Source organism: Danio rerio, chromosome 9 (genome assembly GCF_052040795.2).
Source record: "Danio rerio strain M-AB ecotype USA chromosome 9, GRCz13ab, whole genome shotgun sequence".
NCBI lineage: Eukaryota > Metazoa > Chordata > Actinopteri > Cypriniformes > Danionidae > Danio > Danio rerio.
Window position 1 is genome coordinate 50620001 of NC_141029.1, and position 21291 is coordinate 50641291.

At 36.5% G+C, this 21291-nt stretch overlaps 1 protein-coding gene across 7 annotated transcripts in view; it reads left to right on the forward strand.

Moving 5' to 3' along the window:
* The window catches only part of lrp2a (low density lipoprotein receptor-related protein 2a), a 271802-nt gene extending 250934 nt beyond the window's left edge, over positions 1–20868 (forward strand). For 6 of the 7 annotated variants that reach the window (XM_087266935.1, XM_087266934.1, XM_087266936.1 and 3 more), the window contains 11 exons: positions 1566–1786; positions 4209–4388; positions 5906–6025; positions 8258–8348; positions 9812–9879; positions 10051–10168; positions 14176–14302; positions 14961–15068; positions 15150–15257; positions 16431–16502; positions 18386–20868. In XM_087266935.1, coding sequence (XP_087123061.1) covers positions 1566–1786; positions 4209–4388; positions 5906–6025; positions 8258–8348; positions 9812–9879; positions 10051–10168; positions 14176–14302; positions 14961–15068; positions 15150–15257; positions 16431–16502; positions 18386–18553 — 1381 coding nt within the window. In that variant the 3' untranslated portion in view covers positions 18554–20868. 7 annotated transcript variants of the gene reach the window in all.
* The last annotated feature ends 423 nt before the right edge of the window (positions 20869–21291 follow it).

Sequence of the window (21291 nt, forward strand, 5' to 3'; positions counted from 1 at the left end):
TATTCATTCATCTTCATTAATGTTATTTATTAAATCATAACACATTAGGTTCAGATGCAAAATGACATAAGAAAAGGTGTTTTGTTTTCTGAAAAATGCAACCAAATGTGTTCATGCTTAAAACATGAATTATAGTTAATAAAGCCATACAAATGTATAAATTTGAATGAAGGTTCAAATAAACTGCATTATATAAAATGAAATAAAAACGAAACTTGCTTTATTTCAACGGCTTAACAAGTAAATAGTTCTCATTTTAAAGTATTTCATCTTTACAGCTACTTAAAATCAAAATGAAAAAATAAAAAGACAAAAAATGATCAAAATTCAAAAAAATAAATTAAAATTAAAATACAATCACAATGATTTGAGTGATTATGATGTACTGTGGGTGGCTAGGTGACTCAGTGGTTAGCAACAAGAAGAAGGTCCCTGGTTCGAGTGGAATTCTTTGTGGAGTTTGCATGTTCTCCCCGTGTTGGCGTGGGTTTCCTCCGGGTGCTCCGGTTTCCCCCACAGTCCAAAGACGTATGAGTGTGTATATGTGAGAGTGTATGGGTGTTTCCAAGCACTGGGTTGTGGCTGGAAGGGCATCTGCCGCATAAAACATGCTGGAATAGTTGGTGATTCATTCCGCTGTGGCGACCCCTGATAAATAAGGAACTAAGGCGAAGGCAAATGGATGAATGAATGAATCTATGTACTGTGTACTACTACCAGTCTTAAGTTTTAGAACAGTAAGAGTTTTTCAAATATTTATTTAAAAAAATTTACTATTAAAAATAACTTTATATGAATATTATTTAAAATATAATATATTCCACTGATTTCAAAGCAGATTTTAGCATCATTACCCCTGTCACACACAATATTATTTGATATATATATTCTGATATATGTTATCAAATTTTTATTGTATTCATTCATTCATTCATTCATTCATTCATTTTCCTTCAGCTTAGTCCCATTATTCATCAGGGGTAGCCACAGTGGAATCAACCATCAACTTATCCAGCATATGGTTTACATAGCGGATGCCTTTCCAGTTGCAACCCAGTACTGAAAAACAGCCACTTACATTCACACACACACATACACTCCGGCCAATTTTGTTTATCCAATCACCTATAGTACATGTGTGTGGACTGTGGGGGAAATTAGTGCACCCAAAGGAAATTCAAGCCAACTCGAGGAGAACAAGCAAACTCCACACATAAATACCAACTAGCCCAGCCGGATATCAAACCAGCGACCTTCTAGCTATGAGGCGATACTACTAAGCCACCGTCTCACCCCATTTTTTACTGTATTGTTTATTAAATTAAAGTGAGCCTTGGTAATCAGTATAGACATATATATGTATGTAAATAAAAGCTGATAAATATTTTTTTCCACAACGAAGCCTCTTGTACATCATCTTATTATCTTTTGGGGGAAGCCTGTGTGATTTCCGGTCCAAAACATACTTGTTGGTTGAAGTAACTTTAATGAATACTTTTATTTAATTACATTTTAAATACATAAAAAGTGTATAAAAATGCATGTATATACTGTTTATCTTCCAGTAAGATGTTCTGGACGGACTGGGGCAGAAAGCCGAGGATCGAGACCGCATGGATGGACGGTCAACAAAGAGAAGTGCTTCTGGATGAAGATCTGGGCTGGCCTACAGGCTTGGCTCTAGACTACCTAAATGAAAACCGCATCTACTGGTGTGACTCAAAAGAGAACATCATCGAGTCGATGAAAGTGGACGGGTCCGACCGGCAGATCATTATATCTGGAGGTGAGACACTGAAACTGACCACCTGAAAACTTATTTAACGGTATAGTTTACCCATAAAATGAAAATCACCCCTTAATTTATCCTTTGTGTATGTCACTTTTTTTCTTTCAGACGATTATAGTCGTACTAGTTTTCACGTTTGTCCTGGCTCTTTCATGATGTATAATAGTGTTGGATAGGGGCTTTTATTTTGAAGCTTCCAAAATCGCAAATATCCATACGATCCATACGAATACCCATATGCTGACAGGGGATTAACATATGTCTTGTAAAGCAGATTGATGTGTTTTTGTAACAAAACTATTTCTAACGGTTCCATTATAAACTCCAATCAATGAGCATTGGCAACAGCCGAATCCACGTTATGCGCAACTCATGTATATGTCGCATGCACACATTGTAAGAGTAATAAATTGTAACGCAGTAACTTTTTTTCCACTATCCAACACCATTATACAGCATGGAAGATCCAGAATAAACTTTAAAACTACTCCAACTGTGTTCATTTGGCAGAAAAAAATACACGATATACACCAAAGACAGAATATTATGGGCTATTTTTCGTCTTTGGGTGAACTAAGAGCCATTGCAAAATTTAAAACAGAAATTTTCTATACTAAATCTAAACTAATCTTTTTAAGCTGTACCTCTCGTGTAGATTTCTGAATAGTTATATATTGTTATCCAGTAATAGTACATGCATGGCTATAGTTTTATTAGGAAATGTCACCGGATGTCAAGGGAGCGAAGACAAGAGGTTGGATCCAAATGCAATTTTTAATGAAAAAGATTATTCGTGCAGGCAAAAACAAATGAGGTCAAAAAACAAGAACTCAGATATCATGAAGGGCATCGAAAAATGCAAAAACAAAGCGATGATCAAGGTACAAAAAAATTACAAAACAATCATCAAAACATAACTAGAAAAACTAAACAGGACGACACTCTCTGAAACCATACAGGTACTGACAAACAAAGATTCCGCCTTGACTGGTGTGTGCAATGTGTATAAATAGTGCAAACCATTGATGATGACAATATTCAGCTGTGTGATTAATGGTTACTGGTTTGTGCAAAGGCATGCTGGGATATGTAGTTCATGAATGACATGTGTAGTATGCCAGCGATCTTTCAGGAACAGATTGCTGGTTATGTGACAGGAAATGGTGATAGTGGCTGTTTTCAGTATGCATTCTTGTCTGTACTTGCGTTCTTGTGTCCTCGTGAAAAGCCATCAACCGTCTCCGAAGTACTGTTCCAATTCAAAGTTCACACCTTGCCAAGTACAGATAAAATTCCCAGATGTGTACTTTCTCCACCCCTTTTGCCAAGGATGCTTCGAGAGGTGACTTATGTGAACTTCAACTTACTAAGAACAGGTTTCACAGAATGCATTGCAGCGTAACCAGCGAAAGCAAATGGCGGAGAAGAAAACCCGCACGATTTTACAAATACTCCTCTGTTGTGTTACAAATGAAAGTTTTAGGAGTTTTTTAGGCAAGAATGTAGGTTTTTTTAAACTCAAATCGGCAGTTTGTTTATAAAGATCGCGGGAATAACAGCGGGAATTTCATGATATTTAATGCATTTTGGTAGCGGTAGGTGGCAAAACATACATAAACATTTCAAAAGTTCACACTTAGCTGATGAATGATTATAAAGCTTGTTTGGCATGCTGTCCCAGGAGAGAGCCCTAAGCTCATAAGATCCTCGAGTCTGGGGCTCTCTCTCATTTGCAAGGCAAGAGAGGAGTTTGAGCTCAGGTAGATCTTAAAACAGATAGGGGATAGATAAAACCAACAAGGGTCAAAAACACAGCTAGACAACCCAGGAAAACACCTTGTAATGCTCACTACAGGGATAACAAGACTCAGCAGAGGAGTTCTGAATGGTCTCTATATTGTCATAGTGATCAGTGGTGATAAACTGCAGCTGTGTGTGTGTAATCTGGAGGTGAGCTGAAACTGGTGTGTGAATGCAGGCCATGATGGGTTTTGTAGTCCGATTCAGTGGCAGATGTGATGTGTTGAGTGCCCTCTAGTGTGTCTGGTGAGGACTCTACTTGATGACTGTGACAGGCGACTAAAAATCACACATCCTATTTGTGCCTAGGCAAACTTCTTCAGACTTTTTCTTCTTTTTACTTTTACATAAAATTATTCATAAAAAAATGCTTTTTTTGATTTCCCAGTATTTTATTACAACCAAATTAAATATCTGTAAGATTTGTCTCAATTTAAATTCCCTTCTTTTAATTATGCAAAAAAAATAATAATAATAAATTTTAAAAAACGTAAAAGTGTTTTTTTTTTTTGTAAAACGAGCCCAAATTAGATTTCTATTTAAAATCATTCAAGAAATTGATTGATGTATATTTGGTACGTAAAGGGTTGAGCTGTGCTGATGTTTGTTGTGTTTGCAGACATCGGCCACCCCTACAGTCTGGATGTGTTCGAGGGCCACGTTTACTGGACGACTAAAGAGAAGGGAGAAGTGTGGAAGAAAGATAAGTTCGGGAAAGGAGACAAGGTGAAAGTGTTGACTATAAACCCCTGGCTGACCCAAGTGAGAATCTACCAGGAGCATCGACACAACCACTCAGGTAAAGCAATAGAAATGCATATCTAGCTAGCAACATGATGTTTTATGTCCTAAAGACATCTGATTGCAAAAAAAAGTCTCATTTTCATTTCGTTTAACTTGATGTACTAAATAATTCAAATAAAAACTAGTCTAGTTTTCTTTAGTTTTTCTCTAGTTTTTTCTTGAAAATCATTAATTATTAATTTCAATTAGTTTTAAAGAACCATCAAATAACACATTGAATTTTGTATAAAATTGTACTTTTAATTCAGGTGTTTTCTTGTAAAACATAGTCTAGTAAACTACATAAACTAAATACAATATTTTTTTTTATAAAATTATATTTAGATAATTAAATTAATTTTGTTTTTAAACCTACTTTGCATTTAATGGAACATACATACACACATAATTTTTTTCAATTAGAAGTGGAGATATAGAGACGGATAGGTAGATAGATGGATGGATGGATGGTGAGATGGGTGGATGAACGGATAAATAGTAAGATAGAAAGAAGGTGAGATGGATGAATGGATAGATGGATGGTGAGATGGACGGATAGTTGGATGGATGGATGGATGGATGGATGGATGGATAGATGGATGGATGGATAAACGGATAGACGGATAAATAGAAAGATAGAAAGAAGGTGAGATGGACGAATGAATAGATGGATGGATAGTGAGTTGGATAGATGGATGGATGGATGGATGGATGGATGGATGGATGGATGGATGGATGGATAGATGGATGGATAAATGGATAAATAGAAAGATAGAAAGAAGGTGAGATGACCGAATAAATAAATGGATGGATGGTGAGATGGACGGAGAGTTTAATAGTTGGATGGATGGATGGATGGATGGATGGATGGATGGATGGATGGATAGATGGATGGATGGATGGATGAATAGATGGATGGATGCATGGATGAATGGAAAGATGGAGAAATGGATGGATGAACGGATAAATAGAAAGATAGAAAGAAGGTAAGGTAGATGGAGAGATGGATGGATGGATGGATGGATGAATGAATAAAGAGATGGATGGATGAATAGATGGATGGATGCATGGATGAATGGAAAGATGGAGAGATGAATGGATGGATGGATGGATGGATAAATGGATAAATATAAGGATAAAAAGAAGATGAGATAGCTGGAGAATGAGATGAATAGAGAGTTGGATGGAGAGATGGATGAATAAATAGAAAGTAAAGGTAAGATAGAAGGAAAAATGGATGGATGGAAAGAAAGAAAGATTGATGGATGGATGAACAAATGAATAAATAGAGAGATAGATGGGTAATGGATGGAGAGATGGATGGATAAGTGGATGGATGAATGGATGGAAAGAAGGATGGATGGTTGGATGGATGGATGAACGAATAAATAGAAAGAAAAGGTAAGATGGATGGATGAATGAATGGATTGATTGATTGATTTGTTTTTTTGTGTTTTTTTAGTTGCAGCAGTGTAGTGCAACGGTGCAGTGTCTGTGTGTGAATGTAGTAAATGTTATTTTGTTGTGTTGCAGTGATGAACCCATGTCAGGACGCCTGCAGTCACCTGTGCCTCCTGCGTCCGGGTGGATTCACCTGTGCCTGTCCGCAGGGATCAACACTGCTCACCTTCAACAAAAACCAGTGCGACGCCGGTAAGAGACCACCACTGATCTCATCATATCCCATCAGTCCATCTCACAGCATCCATGCATGTGTTGTGTCTAATACTGCATGTTTCATTACTGCAGGGTTCATTTCCTCAGTGAAAATGAAGGTGATAAATGTTCACTGATGACCTGTTTTTCCAAGACTAAGATGATATTGATATCATTACATACTAGGGGTGTCAAAATTAATTGTTTCTTCAATGCGCAGCGATGCAGACACGGACGATTCAGTTCAGTAATACATCATAACCGTTATTACGTACTGACGACATTTATCTCATATACGTTATGTCATGTTAGCTTACTATGGTGAGAGAGGCGAGCTCAAGTACTTTAAACGCTTCAACTACTTAAAAAACAGACAACTCTGCACAATTCACTGCTTGTGAGTTTACTGTACAGTCTTTCACTGACCCTGAAGTACAGCAGGAACCAGGAGCCACTATTTCACTGCTATGGAAGAATTGAAAGCTGTAAACTGGATCAGCTGTGATAATCATAGCCATTCTCAAGTGTCTGTGTCACTGCTCTGTAAACAGCGCTGAACGTTAGAGCCAATCACAGCACCTTCAGTTGAGCTCATGAACACAACAACCAATTATCAGCATTTAAGAACTCGCTCGACAATGCTCAAAAAGCAAGCGGGACTAATATTTACATTTGTTTATTTGCTATAAATGCTCCTGTTGTCTTTTGTGCATGTACTTGAATTTTTTTGTTTTGTTTAGTTTTTTGTGTTTGAGTGTTTTCTTTGAGCAGGTAAAATTAAAAGTACAGTTCGTACACTCACCGGCCACTTTATTAGGTACACCTGTCCAACTACACGTTAATGCTAATTTCTAATCAGCCAATCACATGGTAGCAACTCAGTTCATTTAGGCATGTAGACATGGTCAAGACGATCTGCTGCAGTTTAAACCAAGCATCAGAATGGGGAAGAAATGTGATTTAAGTGATGTTTAACGTGGCTTAGTTATTGGTGCCAGGTGGGCTGGTCTGAATATTTCAGAAACTGCTGATCTACTAGGATTTTACGCACAACCATCTCTAGGGTTTACAGAGAGTGGTCCGAAAAAGAGAAAATAACCAGTGAGCGGCAGTTCTGTGGGCACAAATGTCTTGTTGATGCCAGGTCAGAAGAGGATGGCCAGACTGGTTCCAGCTGATAGAGAGGCAACAGTTACTTGAACAAAAATCTCTGAGAAATATTTCCAGTATTGTTGAATCTATGCCACGAAGGATTAAGGCAGGTCTGAAGGCAAATAAGGATCCAACCCTGTACTCGCAAGGTGTACCTAATAAAGTGGCCAGTGAGTGTATATCTGACTGCTTGAATTAAAAGACAAATTGTATTCTTGTGCTGTGAGGTTAAATATAAAATTGAGTATGGAAAGCATCATCAACGCACCTTGATGCATCGAGATATCGAATTGAACTAAATCGAATTGAACTGAAGAGAGCCATGTGAAAAGTGTAAGTTCACACCCCTGTTAGATACTGAAAAAAGGTGAGACTAAAATGTAGCCTAAACCTAAGCAACATTAATTTTTGGTATATAATTGCGATGTATTGCACTGTTCATTCATTAAATGAGCAGATCAGAGCGCAAGACATCATAGTTTTCAGTCATGTTACCGACGCAGCAGATCTGTCAATTTTCTATGTGTTTTAAGCCATAGGCTATGAACATTTTTCATCTTCACTTTTGTTGACGAAATGAACACTGCCTTGTGATGTATAGACTCCAGTAGCGGTGCTCTGTTTAATTGGCTATTGATTGCAATCAGACGATAATCGATTCGTAAAAGTCAGTCTTCAATTTTACTATATACATTTGTGAACTAAATTATGAACCATCCTGTGAAACTTTTATACTTTTAAAAATATTTCCCAAGTGATGTTTCAGATTTTTTTCCCAACACATTTTAAACATAAGAATTTTAATAATCAGTTTCTAATAACTAATATACTTTGTCTTTGCCATGATGGCAGTTTATAATGTATATAGTATATAATGTTTTACTAGATATTTTACAAGTTAGGGTTATTTGTTCTAAAAATTCACGTTAAAATGCATTTTAACCAGTGTTTTCAGCTCATAAATCATGAACGGAGCACTGTTAGACTGGAGTGCTGTGGAAATGTGTGGTGTTGTGGTCTGACATTGTGGCTGTGTTACATTGCTGTTGTGGTGTTTGACCATCCGCTGCACCGCAGCCATTGAGGCCGAGGTGTCCATGCCGCTTGCATGCAGATGCATGAATGGAGGAACGTGCTTCACTGATGAAGGAGGCCTGCCCAAGTGCAAGTGAGTCTGAACGCTAGTCAAGAGCTGCTGTTCACGCTCTACAATTCCTTACAAGGATTATCCATAATGGGGAATCACATTTTTATTGGTTTTGTGATATCTGCTCCATGAAGTTAAATGGATGGATGGGGATAGATAGATAGATAGATAGATAGATAGATAGATAGATAGATAGATAGATAGATAGATAGATAGATAGATAGATAGATAGATAGATAGATAGATAGATAGATAGATAGATAGATAGATAGATAGATAGATAGATAGATAGATAGATAGATAGATAGATAGATAGATAGATAGATAGATAGATAGATAGATAGATAGATAGATAGATAGATAGATAGATAGATAGATAGATAGATAGATAGATAGATAGATAGATAGATAGATAGATAGATAGATAGATAGATAGATAGATAGATAGATAGATAGATAGATAGATAGATAGATAGATAGATAGATAGATAGATAGATAGATAGATAGATAGATAGATAGATAGATAGATAGATAGATAGATAGATAGATAGATAGATAGATAGATAGATAGATAGATAGATAGATAGATAGATAGATAGATAGATAGATAGATAGATAGATAGATAGATAGATAGATAGATAGATAGATAGATAGATAGATAGATAGATAGATAGATAGATAGATAGATAGATAGATAGATAGATAGATAGATAGATAGATAGATAGATAGATAGATAGATAGATAGATAGATAGATAGATAGATAGATAGATAGATAGAAAGAAAGAAAGAAGTGCAAACTCCACACAGAAATGTCTGCTGGTTTGGTAAAGCCTGGAACCAGAGACATTCTTGCTGTGAGGCAAGAGTGCTACGCACTGGGCCACCGTGTCACCCATCTAGGAAGAAGGAGGAGTAGGGGTGGAAGGGGGGACACTTCAAAACAAAGATAGCAGTAGAATGAAACCCAGGGTATTTATAGTAGTTTAGGAGTCATCTGATTGGAGCATAGTGAATTGGATAATGCGGATCCAGCCGCTATAGCAATCATAAGCACGTGATCCTCTCGAAATATGTTTATACATAAACTTCACAAAGAAGGAGAGATAGATGAGGAGATGGATGGATGAATGGATGGATGGATAAATAGAAAGAAGGGGAGATGGAAGAATGGATGGATGGATAGATGGATGGATGGATGGATGGATGGATGGACAGAAGGACGGATGGACGGATGGATGGATGGATGGATGGATAAAAAGATAGAAAGAAGGTGAGATGGATCGGGAGATGGGTGGATAGATAAATGGAGCGATGGATAAATAGAAGGAAGGGGGGATGGATGGATGGATGGATAGACGGATGGATGGATGGATAAATAGAAAGTTAGAAAGAAGGGGAGATAGATAGATAGATAGATAGATCCAATGCTCTGTGAAATGCTCTGTGGTTTGTCTGTAATGCTTAGTGTTTTCCTCCTCAGGTGTCCGTACGGTTACTCTGGTAGTTACTGCGAAATGGGCAAGTCTAGAGGAGCTCCCGCTGGCACAGGTGAACACACTCGTACTAGTTCATTCATTCTATAACGCTTTCTTTCTAAATGTTGAGTTAACACTAATACACGCGTACCGTATTTTAACAGCTGTTATTTATCCAGTATGATTCCTCTAAGCAGCTGGCTCCTCAGTGCGCTAACATCCCTTTAATGTTGTTTGTGTTTAGCGGTGACGGTACTGTTAGCAGTGGTGATTATTCTGGTGACTGGAGCTCTGGTTGTGGGAGTTTTCCTCAACTACAGGAGAACTGGATCTCTCATCCCGTCAATGCCTAAACTCCCCAGGTAAACCACAAGCACTGATTTTTGGTTGATATTACTGAGCAACAGTTATTTATTAATTTGCAACAAGTATACAATCAGAGTTGCAAAGCATTACTTTGCTACAGCAATCCACATGGAATTATTATTTGTTTATGTTTTCAGATGTTTTAGAGGCTACATTCAAATCAAATACCACCAAACTTCCCATACTACTATAGAATTGTATGTCTACTTTACAAATATTGTCATAAGTATGAAAAAATACAGTTCATATTGCTCAAAACATAGGGGGCGCCCTTGTATGGTCACCAATGGAAGTTGAATGACAACTTGTGGTCATTTTTGGTACTGCGCCCAAACAAAGTTTTTGAGATATCAAGTTTAAATTTGTGATATAATTTGTTTAGATATTTTGCTTTGATTTTATGTCAATTTTAGGTTAAAACAGGTTTCGTAGAATATATTTTAAATGGTATATAGATTTTTTTTTTACTTCAGCTACAATCTGACATGTGTCTTCTTTAAAATAAGACCAAGCTTAAATCTATGCACCAAGATTGGCAATCATTCAAGTTGATTCAAAGGGAGATGAGCTTTTATTTTAGCCAAACTAAAAGAATTAAGGGCTCTATTTTGACGGTCCATGCGCAGAGCGCAAAACGCAGGGCGCAAACGCTTTCAGGGCGTGTCAGGACGCGTTTTTGCTAATTTAAGGACGGGAAATCTGCCTTGCGCCAAGGCGCATGGGCTATTAGGGTTGAGTTTATTTTCTTAATGAGTTATAGGTGTGTTTTGAGAATAAACCAATTAGAGTCTCATCTCCCATTCCCTTTAAGACCCAGCTGCGTCGCGCCAAGAGCGCATTTGCTATTTACAGGACGCAAAGTAAGTCTAAGTGGAAAAACTGAGCATTTCACAAGCAAACAGTTTAAACAGAAAACTGTTAAACAGAGCATCTACTGAGTGAGAATGAGAGATAATGGATCACTTTCACTTTCGCTCTTGGATAGGGAAACCTTTACGCACAGACATCAATTAGCCTATAAATAAATAATTGCGTTTGTTAAGCGCAAATATTCATTTCAAAACTATTTCTAAATTCAGTTCTAATTTCCAGCAAACGAATAAATGAACAATAATAACAAAGTGTGCTCAAAAACCTGAGTTATTTCCAAATACACCTGCCATGCCCCATATGGTCTAAAACCTGACAGGTGGGCAAACCTAAGCTTGTTTTTAATAAAACAAATATAAATATGGATATAATAAATAATACTGCTAATAATAATAACATTATACAAATGCAAATTGTTATGAATGAACTGAAAAAGCCTCTCGAGATGAAGAAGACATAAAAGCAGTGATTTTTCATATTTATGTCGGCTAGAAAATAATATGCTTTGTAATATTTTAATCCTTTATATTTATATCCTATATCTATTCTTATTATATCCTATATATATCCTTAATATTTAATTTTTTTCATATGTAAAGATATTTGCCTATTGCTCTCTTGTGTGTATTAAGCAGTGCGTAAGCGAGGCAGAACTCTGCGCCAGAGTTTAGACCGGGTTAGTTTTGGTCTAATGAAAAATCTATTATAGTTTCTCAAAATAGCGACGCGCCAGCGGTCCGCCTCAGAACGCCTCCCTTTTTAGACCAGAACGCCTATGGGCGCACAAATGAGCGCTAATGCATTTGCTATTTAAACAGCGTAGCGCAACGCCTCAAAACGACTCTTGCGACAAGCTGAAACTACCAAAAGACTATTGCGCTGCGTCTTGCGCCCCACTGCGCCGGGTGTATGATAGCGCCCTAAGACTTTGGGTTTTCAGAAGAAATAAATATTATTGGAAAATAATTGTAAAGAAATTATTAGCAGGGCAAATTATGCTGTTGTATAATACTTATACAGTGTTTCCTCTAGATTTTTTTCAAGTTGTGGTGGCAGGCCTTTTTTACACAGATTTTTACAATTACCTGTGGCGTTATTTCAAAGACAAATGTCGTGAGTGCAGTATTAAGTCGAGATCGCATTTATGTAATGGCCTACGAGCATGCGAATGCTTGTTTATGTAACGAGTATGTCTCCAACATTTATTAGATTTGCTAGGAATATTTATGAATGTCTCCAATAGACCTACAGAGCGATATTAATGCGTTTTAACGGCTATATGTCGTGTTTGCTGGTCTCACGCATCACGCACCTGACAGTCAGTCAGTCAGCACGTAATCTTTAAGGGGTAAACAAATGACGCACAGCACTACTACGATTAAAGAAAAGTTGGCGCTGTTATAATTCACTTACTTTTAAATACATTTTGGTACGATTATAACCCGCTATTAAAAAACACGACTGAATGTTTTAAATGAAAAGCTGTAATGTAGCCGTGGCGGGATCAATTTTGGCGTGGCGCCCCGCCATGGAAGAATGAATGTAGCAGAAATCATGTTATATAGTCAGTGGCGTAAAAATGACAATATCAGTTGTTGTGATCATTTCTATGACAATATATAGCACAACAAAAATTATTTAAAGCAACAGGCCTGTACAAAATTAGATTTTTAATACAATTAAGACAATACTCTGCGTCTGTAGATTCAGATTTTTGATTACCTTAATCAGACCTAAGTCATAATCAAACTAAACAGCAATCAGATTAAGACATGTGGAGTATGTTGATTTTAGTGGCATTACTGAAGTACAGTACAGACATGTAAAAGTGTTATTTGAGGTTTCCGCCTGGATATTGCCTACCCAAATTCAAAAGCTCCCTAAATCCACATGCAGAGGTGTAAATGCAAAAGTTTGGTAAATAATTGTTTATGTTGTCTGTGTTATTATAAACCCCTCGAAAAAGAGGTGCTTTTTTTTTGTAAACTGAAATTTGAAAGTGTACCCTTTTTGGTACTTTGTGCTCTAGGTCCTGCACATATCAGTTATGATAAAAAAAATCTCTATTTTAATCTATGCAAAAGTAATTCTATTCCAACTGATGAGAGAACGGAACCACTTTTGGGGGGGTATTGGGCCAGTACAGACCTTTAAGGGTGCTTTCACACCTGCCTTAAATAGTATGGTTGAATCACACTAGAGGTCGTTTTCCCTCTTGGTGCGGTTCATTTGGGCAGGTGTGCATGCAGCGATCGTACTCGAGTGCACACCAAAAGCGGACCAAAAAAGCGTACCTAGACCTGCTTGAAGAGGTGGTCTTGGTACGGTTTCAAATGGATCCGCTGTGCATTATGGGATATGGAGGAAAAGTACTTGTTGACAGCGCTTTACCAACAGAGAGAGAGAGAGGGGAAAACATTACCTGATGGATTGTTGGTAATATTTCCGCAAGATGTCGCAGTTTAGCTACATTAATTCACACCTCCTCCAGAAGTGGTGTGTGATGCATTAAAACATTGTTTTCCAGCCGCAGCCATGGTTCATTCTCTTAATGTATGTATAAAGCAGGGATACAGTCAGTCAGCGCAGTCGTCCCTCCATAGTAAAAAGCGTCACTTTGTGTCTGCCGGTCTGATTACTTGCAGGAGTTCGTTGGCATTTTCCCTCACGTGAATTCTGACCAATCGATAAGTAGTTTAGGAAATACGTTCAACAACATCTGGCCAATGAGTGATGTGGGTTTTGTCAGATGACTGCATTTTGGTTCTTTTCAACTGGTTCGAACCAAAGCAATCAGTGTGGTGTGAAAATGACCCTAAGCTGCAGAAAATGCTACAATGTATCATTTATTTCCCTTGGTCTGGACCAAGTAATGTGTAAAATGGGATCATGAAGGAAACATTCAAAAAGCAACTCATGCAAACACCTTAATCTTATTATTGTCTTAATCAGATTAAGGCAAATAATTTGATTACCGATGTCCATGTAAACATACTCATTGTTAGCATTAATATAAAATTTGGTAGTCAGCTGTTGACTAAAACCATTCATTTTGACTTGCATTATCCACTTGTCATAATGCAAATGTTAGTTTTCGAGTGCTTGAGATGTGATGAGTGTGTGTTTTTTGCAGTCTGAGCAGTCTGGTGAAGTCTGGAGATACGGGGAATGGAGTGTCCTTTCATTCGGGTGATAATGTGACCATGGATCTGGAGCCGCAGACTCTCGGGGTGTCCTTCATTGACAGGGCTATGCAGCTGGTAAATCTCCATCATTTCACGCTAACTGTTTAGTCGGGGAGGAATGGGGGGGTTCAAACTACTCATCTAAAATGAGCTGAAATAACGCAATTCAAAAACAGCACAACTTAATTGTTTTATGTTCAGCCCTCTTAAATTTTAGTTAACTTAATCGATTTGTGTTGGGACAACATGAATGATTTGTGTGGAACCCTGCATTTTTTAAAGTCTATCCAGGAGTGTATTTAGTAATTTGGGGCCCCGAAGCAATTCCAGCCATAGGGCCCAGAAGACTTAATATGCCCCCTTTGTATTTATTTATTTGTTTGTTTTGCTGTCTTTTTCTTATATTAATTAATAAATGTATTTATCGATTTTTATTATATAAATTATTTTATATTTATTAAAATATATACACTTATGCATATATATATATATATATATATATATATATATATATATATATATATATATATATATATATATATATATGTATGTTTATATATATGTTCATATAGAAATATATATGCAAATTAGCATGTTTAATTAAACATATGCTATCAACTAGACATGTTTATTTGCTGTTTAAAGTACCCAATTATTGACCGCTGCAATTCACTAATAAATATCATTCAATATTTACATTTTTTTATCTTGTTTCTCTGTTATTTATTATTAGGATGAGAATTTTGCAGACCCTGGTCGACAGCCAATTACGTTTGAAAATCCTCTGTACTCGACTGCAGCCGCTCCGTCCAGTGATCCTGCAGTAATACACGCTACACAGGTATTGTTACCACTACAGAACTCTCTAGAAATGGCTAACAGGAGCGGCTCTTTAGTTTTGTGTTTCTGTGCTTCACTAAAGGTCACTGTGAACGTCAGTGCGGACCAGGTGGACAATAACTTCTCAAACCCCACATATCAGCAGGCAGTGAAGGTGAAGAGCGAACAAGTAGAGGAGAAAAACACACAGGTAAATAAAGTGACCACATTCATCATTTTAGCCATTATGTTAACACACTATTTTGTTTTGTTTTATTATGTTTTTAAAGATTTATTCATTATTTTATATTCATAATATATTTTCTTTTTAATTTTAATCTAAATTTGATTTCATTTATTTAATATTATTATTTGTTGTTTTATTTTGTGTTTATTTATTTTAGTATATTTTATAAATAATATTTTTATTTATATCATTTATTTTACATTTATACTTATTTATTGTTTATTTTTATTGTAATATTAGTTACAATTTGTACTTTATTTTATAATTTAGAATATCTAATTTTATAATTTGTTGTTTTATTATTTTTATAAAATATTTTATTTTATTTTATTTATTTTACATTTGATTTTAATTTTATTTAAAAATATATTTTATTTTATTATATAAATTATGTTTTAATTTATTTTTATGTTAATTTTTTTCCAAATCCTATTTTAATTAATATGATTCATTTTACATTTCAATTATACTTTTATGTTGTGTTTGTTATTATTTATTTGTAATCTTTAAAAATTATATTATATTTTATTATTTGCCGGTTTGTTATAATTGTATGATTTTTCTAAATAAAAGTATTATTTATAAAACTTATTTTACAATTAATTTATACATAACTTTTGTGTTTATTATTTATTTTCTTTTTATCATAAGTTTGCTTAAAAGTGTTTTATTATTTATTTGATTTGATTAATTGTTGGTTTGTTATTTATTATTATTTTAGTATTTTATAAATAATATTTTGATGTACATGATTAACTTTAGATTTAAATCATACTTATATATTGTGTTTATTTATTAATTTATTTTTTGTATTATATTATTTTGTCATTTGTTGGTTAATTATTTATTATAATTTTATAAATAATATTTTAATTAATATGACTTATTTTAGATTTAAATTATAATTATATTTTGTTTATTATTATCTTTTGATTGTAATTAATTTTTTTGCATTATGTTATTTTATTATTTGTTGTTTTATTATTTATTCTTATTTTATTTACATTTAAATTATAATTATATATTGTGTTTATTTAATCAAATATATATAATGTTATTATTTAATTTTCCTTTTACTGCAGAATAATTACATTTTTAAACCTAACTTGAATTCTATCTGTATTTTATTTTAATCAGGAGTCCAAATGGAGTTTCTTTAAGAGAAAACTGAAGCCAAGCACAACATTTGAAAACCCTACTTATTCAGAGGTGAGCAGCAAGAAAACGTTACTTCAAATACATCCATATATACCTATATCTAAATATATATTCAACAAAGTTCTTTTACACAGAAGGCACAGAAAACTTTGATCTAAATCAGCTAAATAATATGTAAAAAATGAGCGAATCATTTAAAAAATGAGCGAATCATTTAAGAATGACCCACCACTACAAGATGCTTCTCATTTAATGTGCTTGAGCTCAACCACTCTCACTGGCAGAGCTGTGATAAACCAAACAAAACACTATTGGCTGTTATTAACCTAATAAGCTCCCTTAAATTAATAAATGACACTTAAAATACAAGCGCTGAAGCGCCTGCCGGAGGGCAGGAAAGAAAACTGTCTGTGAGCGGGGTGAAAGGTGTCCTTCAGAATACTGCGTGCTCGGCGCAAACAGTGTTTCTTCTGGATGTCCTCTATGGCTGGCAGTGTGGTCCCTGTGATGCGTTGGGCAGTTTTCACCACCCGCTGCAGTGCCTTACGCTCAGCAACAGAGCAGCTTCCATACCAGACTGTGACACAGTTTGTCAGGATGCTCTCTATTGTGCAGCGGTAGAAGTTCACCAAGACGGCTGATGAAAGCTGGTTCTTCTTGAGTTGTCTTAAGAAAAATAGGCACTGGTGAGCCTTATTGGTCAGGCTGGAGGGGATTTCAGATGTGCAAACTATTCACGTTTGCAGATTGTCAGATTCGTCACTTTTTCACAGCAACAAAACATGCCCATGCTGAATAAGGATTCTTATGGTGTCAGTGTAAACATTATCGATTTTAATATCTGTGTAGCAGAACAGTATTTAACCAAAATTAATGTAAAGAAATAATTATAATTGACATGTCAACACCGGGATTCGATCCCAAGTCAAAAAGGTTCTGCACAAGTATCAACCAACCTATCTAACTGAGCTACTGGGGTCTACAGGTTGGGTTGGTTTTGATATCTTTATCAGTCAACATGTGCTGTGCTTTGATTGTTTCCATGTACTTGCATTTACATGTTTCTACGCACTCTCACGTTGATATTTTTTCAGAATAGCTCTAATATGTTTTAATCGCAGTTGGTCAAACCATGATTTCTATAGTTGTAGACTCGTGAAAACCTGTCTACAAAGTCACACACGAGCTGGATATTATTGATATTTTCCAGTGTGTGTGTTACATTCACGTCACTTCCGGTGTGTGGTACATTCCCTTTCTGTAAGGAATCTGTAATTGTAAATTTGTTTCGGGATTTGTAAAAGTGTTTTGCGTCTTGATTTTTTTTCTAAAATGTAAATTTGTTTTGTCCTTGGTAAAATAGTTTTTCCTATGTAATTGTGTCTGATGATCGGTAAAAATGTTTTTCAAAATGTAGATTTGTCTCGAGCTTTGTATAAGTGTTTCACACTTTGTAATGTTGTTTTGCACTTCCCGGCCACCGTACTGCTCACCTAATTCTTACATTCATAATATTTATATTTTTTGCTAATTAATAACCACCTCATGTGGAACTCTGAATCTGTGTCTCATTTCGGAGCCTGCTTCCGTCCATTGGATGTTGCATTTCAGTTGCGGAAACATACTTTGAGAGCATTTCTGACTGAAGGAATAAATAAAAATAAGCTGTTTTCCAGCGGGGCAACCCAGGGTGCTGAAATATAGTTGGCTAAAGTGGCATTGGGTGGGTTAAAATAACCAAAACAAAGACAGAAGTTCCAGCACATAACCCACATGTTCAAAGCAGAATATCTGACTTCAGCATTGTTTTACAGATGAACAAGAATGGTATTTTTATGCTTTGAAGAGTCAAGGGACTTTGGATTACGTCAAGCATCAGATAAAAAAATGCAGATTTGACAGGAGCTTTAATGCGGTTGTGTTTGTTGTGTCAGATGCAGGATGAGCAGACTCCCGGAGCAGGAGACAGCAGCTCTACAGCAGAGCCGTCTCCGTTTGTTCCTCCCAAACCTCCCAAACGAGAGAAACTGAGCACATTTACACCCACAGAGGACACTTTCAGAGACACGGCCAACCTGGTGAAAGAGGACAGTGACATATGACACTCACACACACACTCACGGGAAATACAAAGACACACTCCCTTTGCACAGAATCTATTTTTATATGCAGCCTGCATACGACAGAAATCAAATGAAGATTATTTTTGAAACAGAAAAAAAAGAACCTATAGATGAGAATAGATGAAATATTTGTATAGCCGACAGACAGAAAAGAGACTTTGCCTTCTGATACGTTGTATGCCAATTCATGTTGTATGATTCTTTTTTATTATTATTATTATTATTATTGTGACGTCGTATTTGTATATCTTTGCACTGATGCTGCTGAAGGAGAATGTTATTGAATATTTTGTACATTTGTAAATTGAGAAGATTTTTTTTTTTTTTTTTTTGGTTTGATAAGTATCAGACATTATTATGAAATAGATTATTACTTATTCCTGGAGATTCACACACACAGACACATGTATATGCCAAGAATACGGAGTAAAAGTGCTTTGGGAGCCGACTGAGACTTCTGCCGTTTGATCTGATTATTTTTAATAATGTTTTTTTTACACTATCTGACGAAAGTCTTGTCGCATTTCCAAGTTTTTGGAACAACAAATAATAACTTGACTTCTAGTTGATCATTCGGTATTAGAAGTGGCTTATATAAAAGGCGAAGGCCTCTAGATTCCGCTTATTTTAACAAAATAAAATATGATCATGTCTTGATTTTTAATTATTTCATTAGGACAGTAAGGTCTGACTTTGCTTAGACAAAAGTCTTATCACTTAACAGAAATAATGTCCAGTATAGAATAAGTCATGGTGCAGTGGAAACTGAATACTGTGTATGACTCCCTTGAGCTTGGAGAACTGCATCCATACATCTCTGCAATGACTCAAATCACTTATTAATAAAGTTATCTGGAATGGCAAAGAAAGCGTTCCTCCAGGACTCCCAGAGTTCATTAATAATCTTTGGGTTCATCTTAATACCTTCTTCATCTGACCCCAGACATGCTCAATAATGTTCATGTCTGGTGACTGGGCTGGCCAATCCAGCTGCACCTTGACCTTCTTTGCTTTTAAGAACTTTGATGTGGAGGCTGAAGTATGATGCTGCGTTCACACCAGACGTGGAACGCGCGTCAAGCGCAAGTGATTTACATGTTGTCAATACAAACGCGCAAATTGATATCCTGCGGCGCGATGCGAATGACGTGAAATGCCCGAATGGCGTGGTGCGAATGGCACAATACGTGCGAATGGTGGGATACGTGCGAATTGAGCATTTTGGCGTTGAATGGACTCAACGCGCGTTTTGCGCAAATCACTCTAATTCGAAAATCTGAACTTCAGCGGACATTCGTGCCTTGTTAACCAATCAGGAGTTTGCTCTTATGGGGGGCGTGATTATGACGTGTTGCCTGCTGTAGGTGTCCCGGGGGAAATCCTCCAGCCAACAAAAACCAAAACTGGGCTCGGCTCAGTCAGAAGCACAGTTGAAAGCCTCCGTCAACCAGGTACATGTTTCTGGAGGAGTTTATGAGGTAAAAGAGCTGGATGCACCTCTGAAAGAATCTAGTGGACTCCAACACGGCCCTAATTGTATCGACGCTGTTTTTTTATCCTTCCTAAAGCACATAAACACTGTTATTTTCTTCATAAAATCCATGTTAGCCATTTAGCAACAAAGCTAGAGTCACCGGGCAGACAGAAGCCCTGCCCATCACGCAAATCTGCATCTGTTCTGAAGTTAATTTGACACGCGAATGAAGCGGGGTTTAACGCGCGAATGAAGCAAGTAAAATCAAATGTTCACGCGGCTATTTACGTGCGAATAGCGCGATTCATCTGCGCATTCCACATCTGGTGTGAACACAGCATTAGAAGGAGGGCTATCTTGCTGGAGAATTCACCCTCTCCTGTGGTTTGTAATGTGATGGGCAGCACAAATGTCTTGATACCTCAGACTGTTGATGTTGCCATCCACTCTGCAGATCTCTCGCACACCCCCATACTGAATGTAACTCCAAACCATGATTTTTCCTTCACCAAACTTGACTGATTTCTGTGAGAATCTTGGGTCCATGCAGGTTCCAATAGGTCTTTTGCAGTATTTGTGATGATTGAATCAACCTTCTGCCACTTTTCCAAATGATCAACTAGAAGTCAAGTTAAAATTTGTTGCTCTTACAACTGGGATCGACGACAAGACTTTTGTCAGGTAGTGTACATTTCATACTGTATGTACCTATACCTCATCTGTCTTGACTGAAGAAAAATAGCAAAACCCTACAATATGCAGGAAATATCAATCATGTGATGATCAACTGAGTGATATTAAAGCAATGGTAAAAAAACAATATGAATGAAAATGGTCAATATTTACTCACCCGCTCCAGAAAAGCATAAAATCATGCTGTCTACAGCTATAGAGTATATACAGTAGGTGGTTATAGTGGTTAGCACTGTCGCCTCACAGCAAGAAGGTCGCTGGTTCGAGTCCCAGCTGGATCAGTAGCCATTTCTGTGTGGAGTTTGCATGTTCTCCCCGTGTTGGCGTGGGTTTCCTCCGGATGCTCCGGTTTTCTCACAGTCCAAAGACATGCAGTACAGGTGAATTAAATCGACTAAATTGGCCATAGTGTATGGGTGTACAAGAATGTGTATGGGTGTTTCCCAGTACTGGGTTGCAGCTGGAAGGGCATCCGCTGTGTAAAGTTAAATAAGTTGGGAATAAAGGGAATAAGTCAGAAAGGAAATGAATGAATGAATACAAAAGCTTT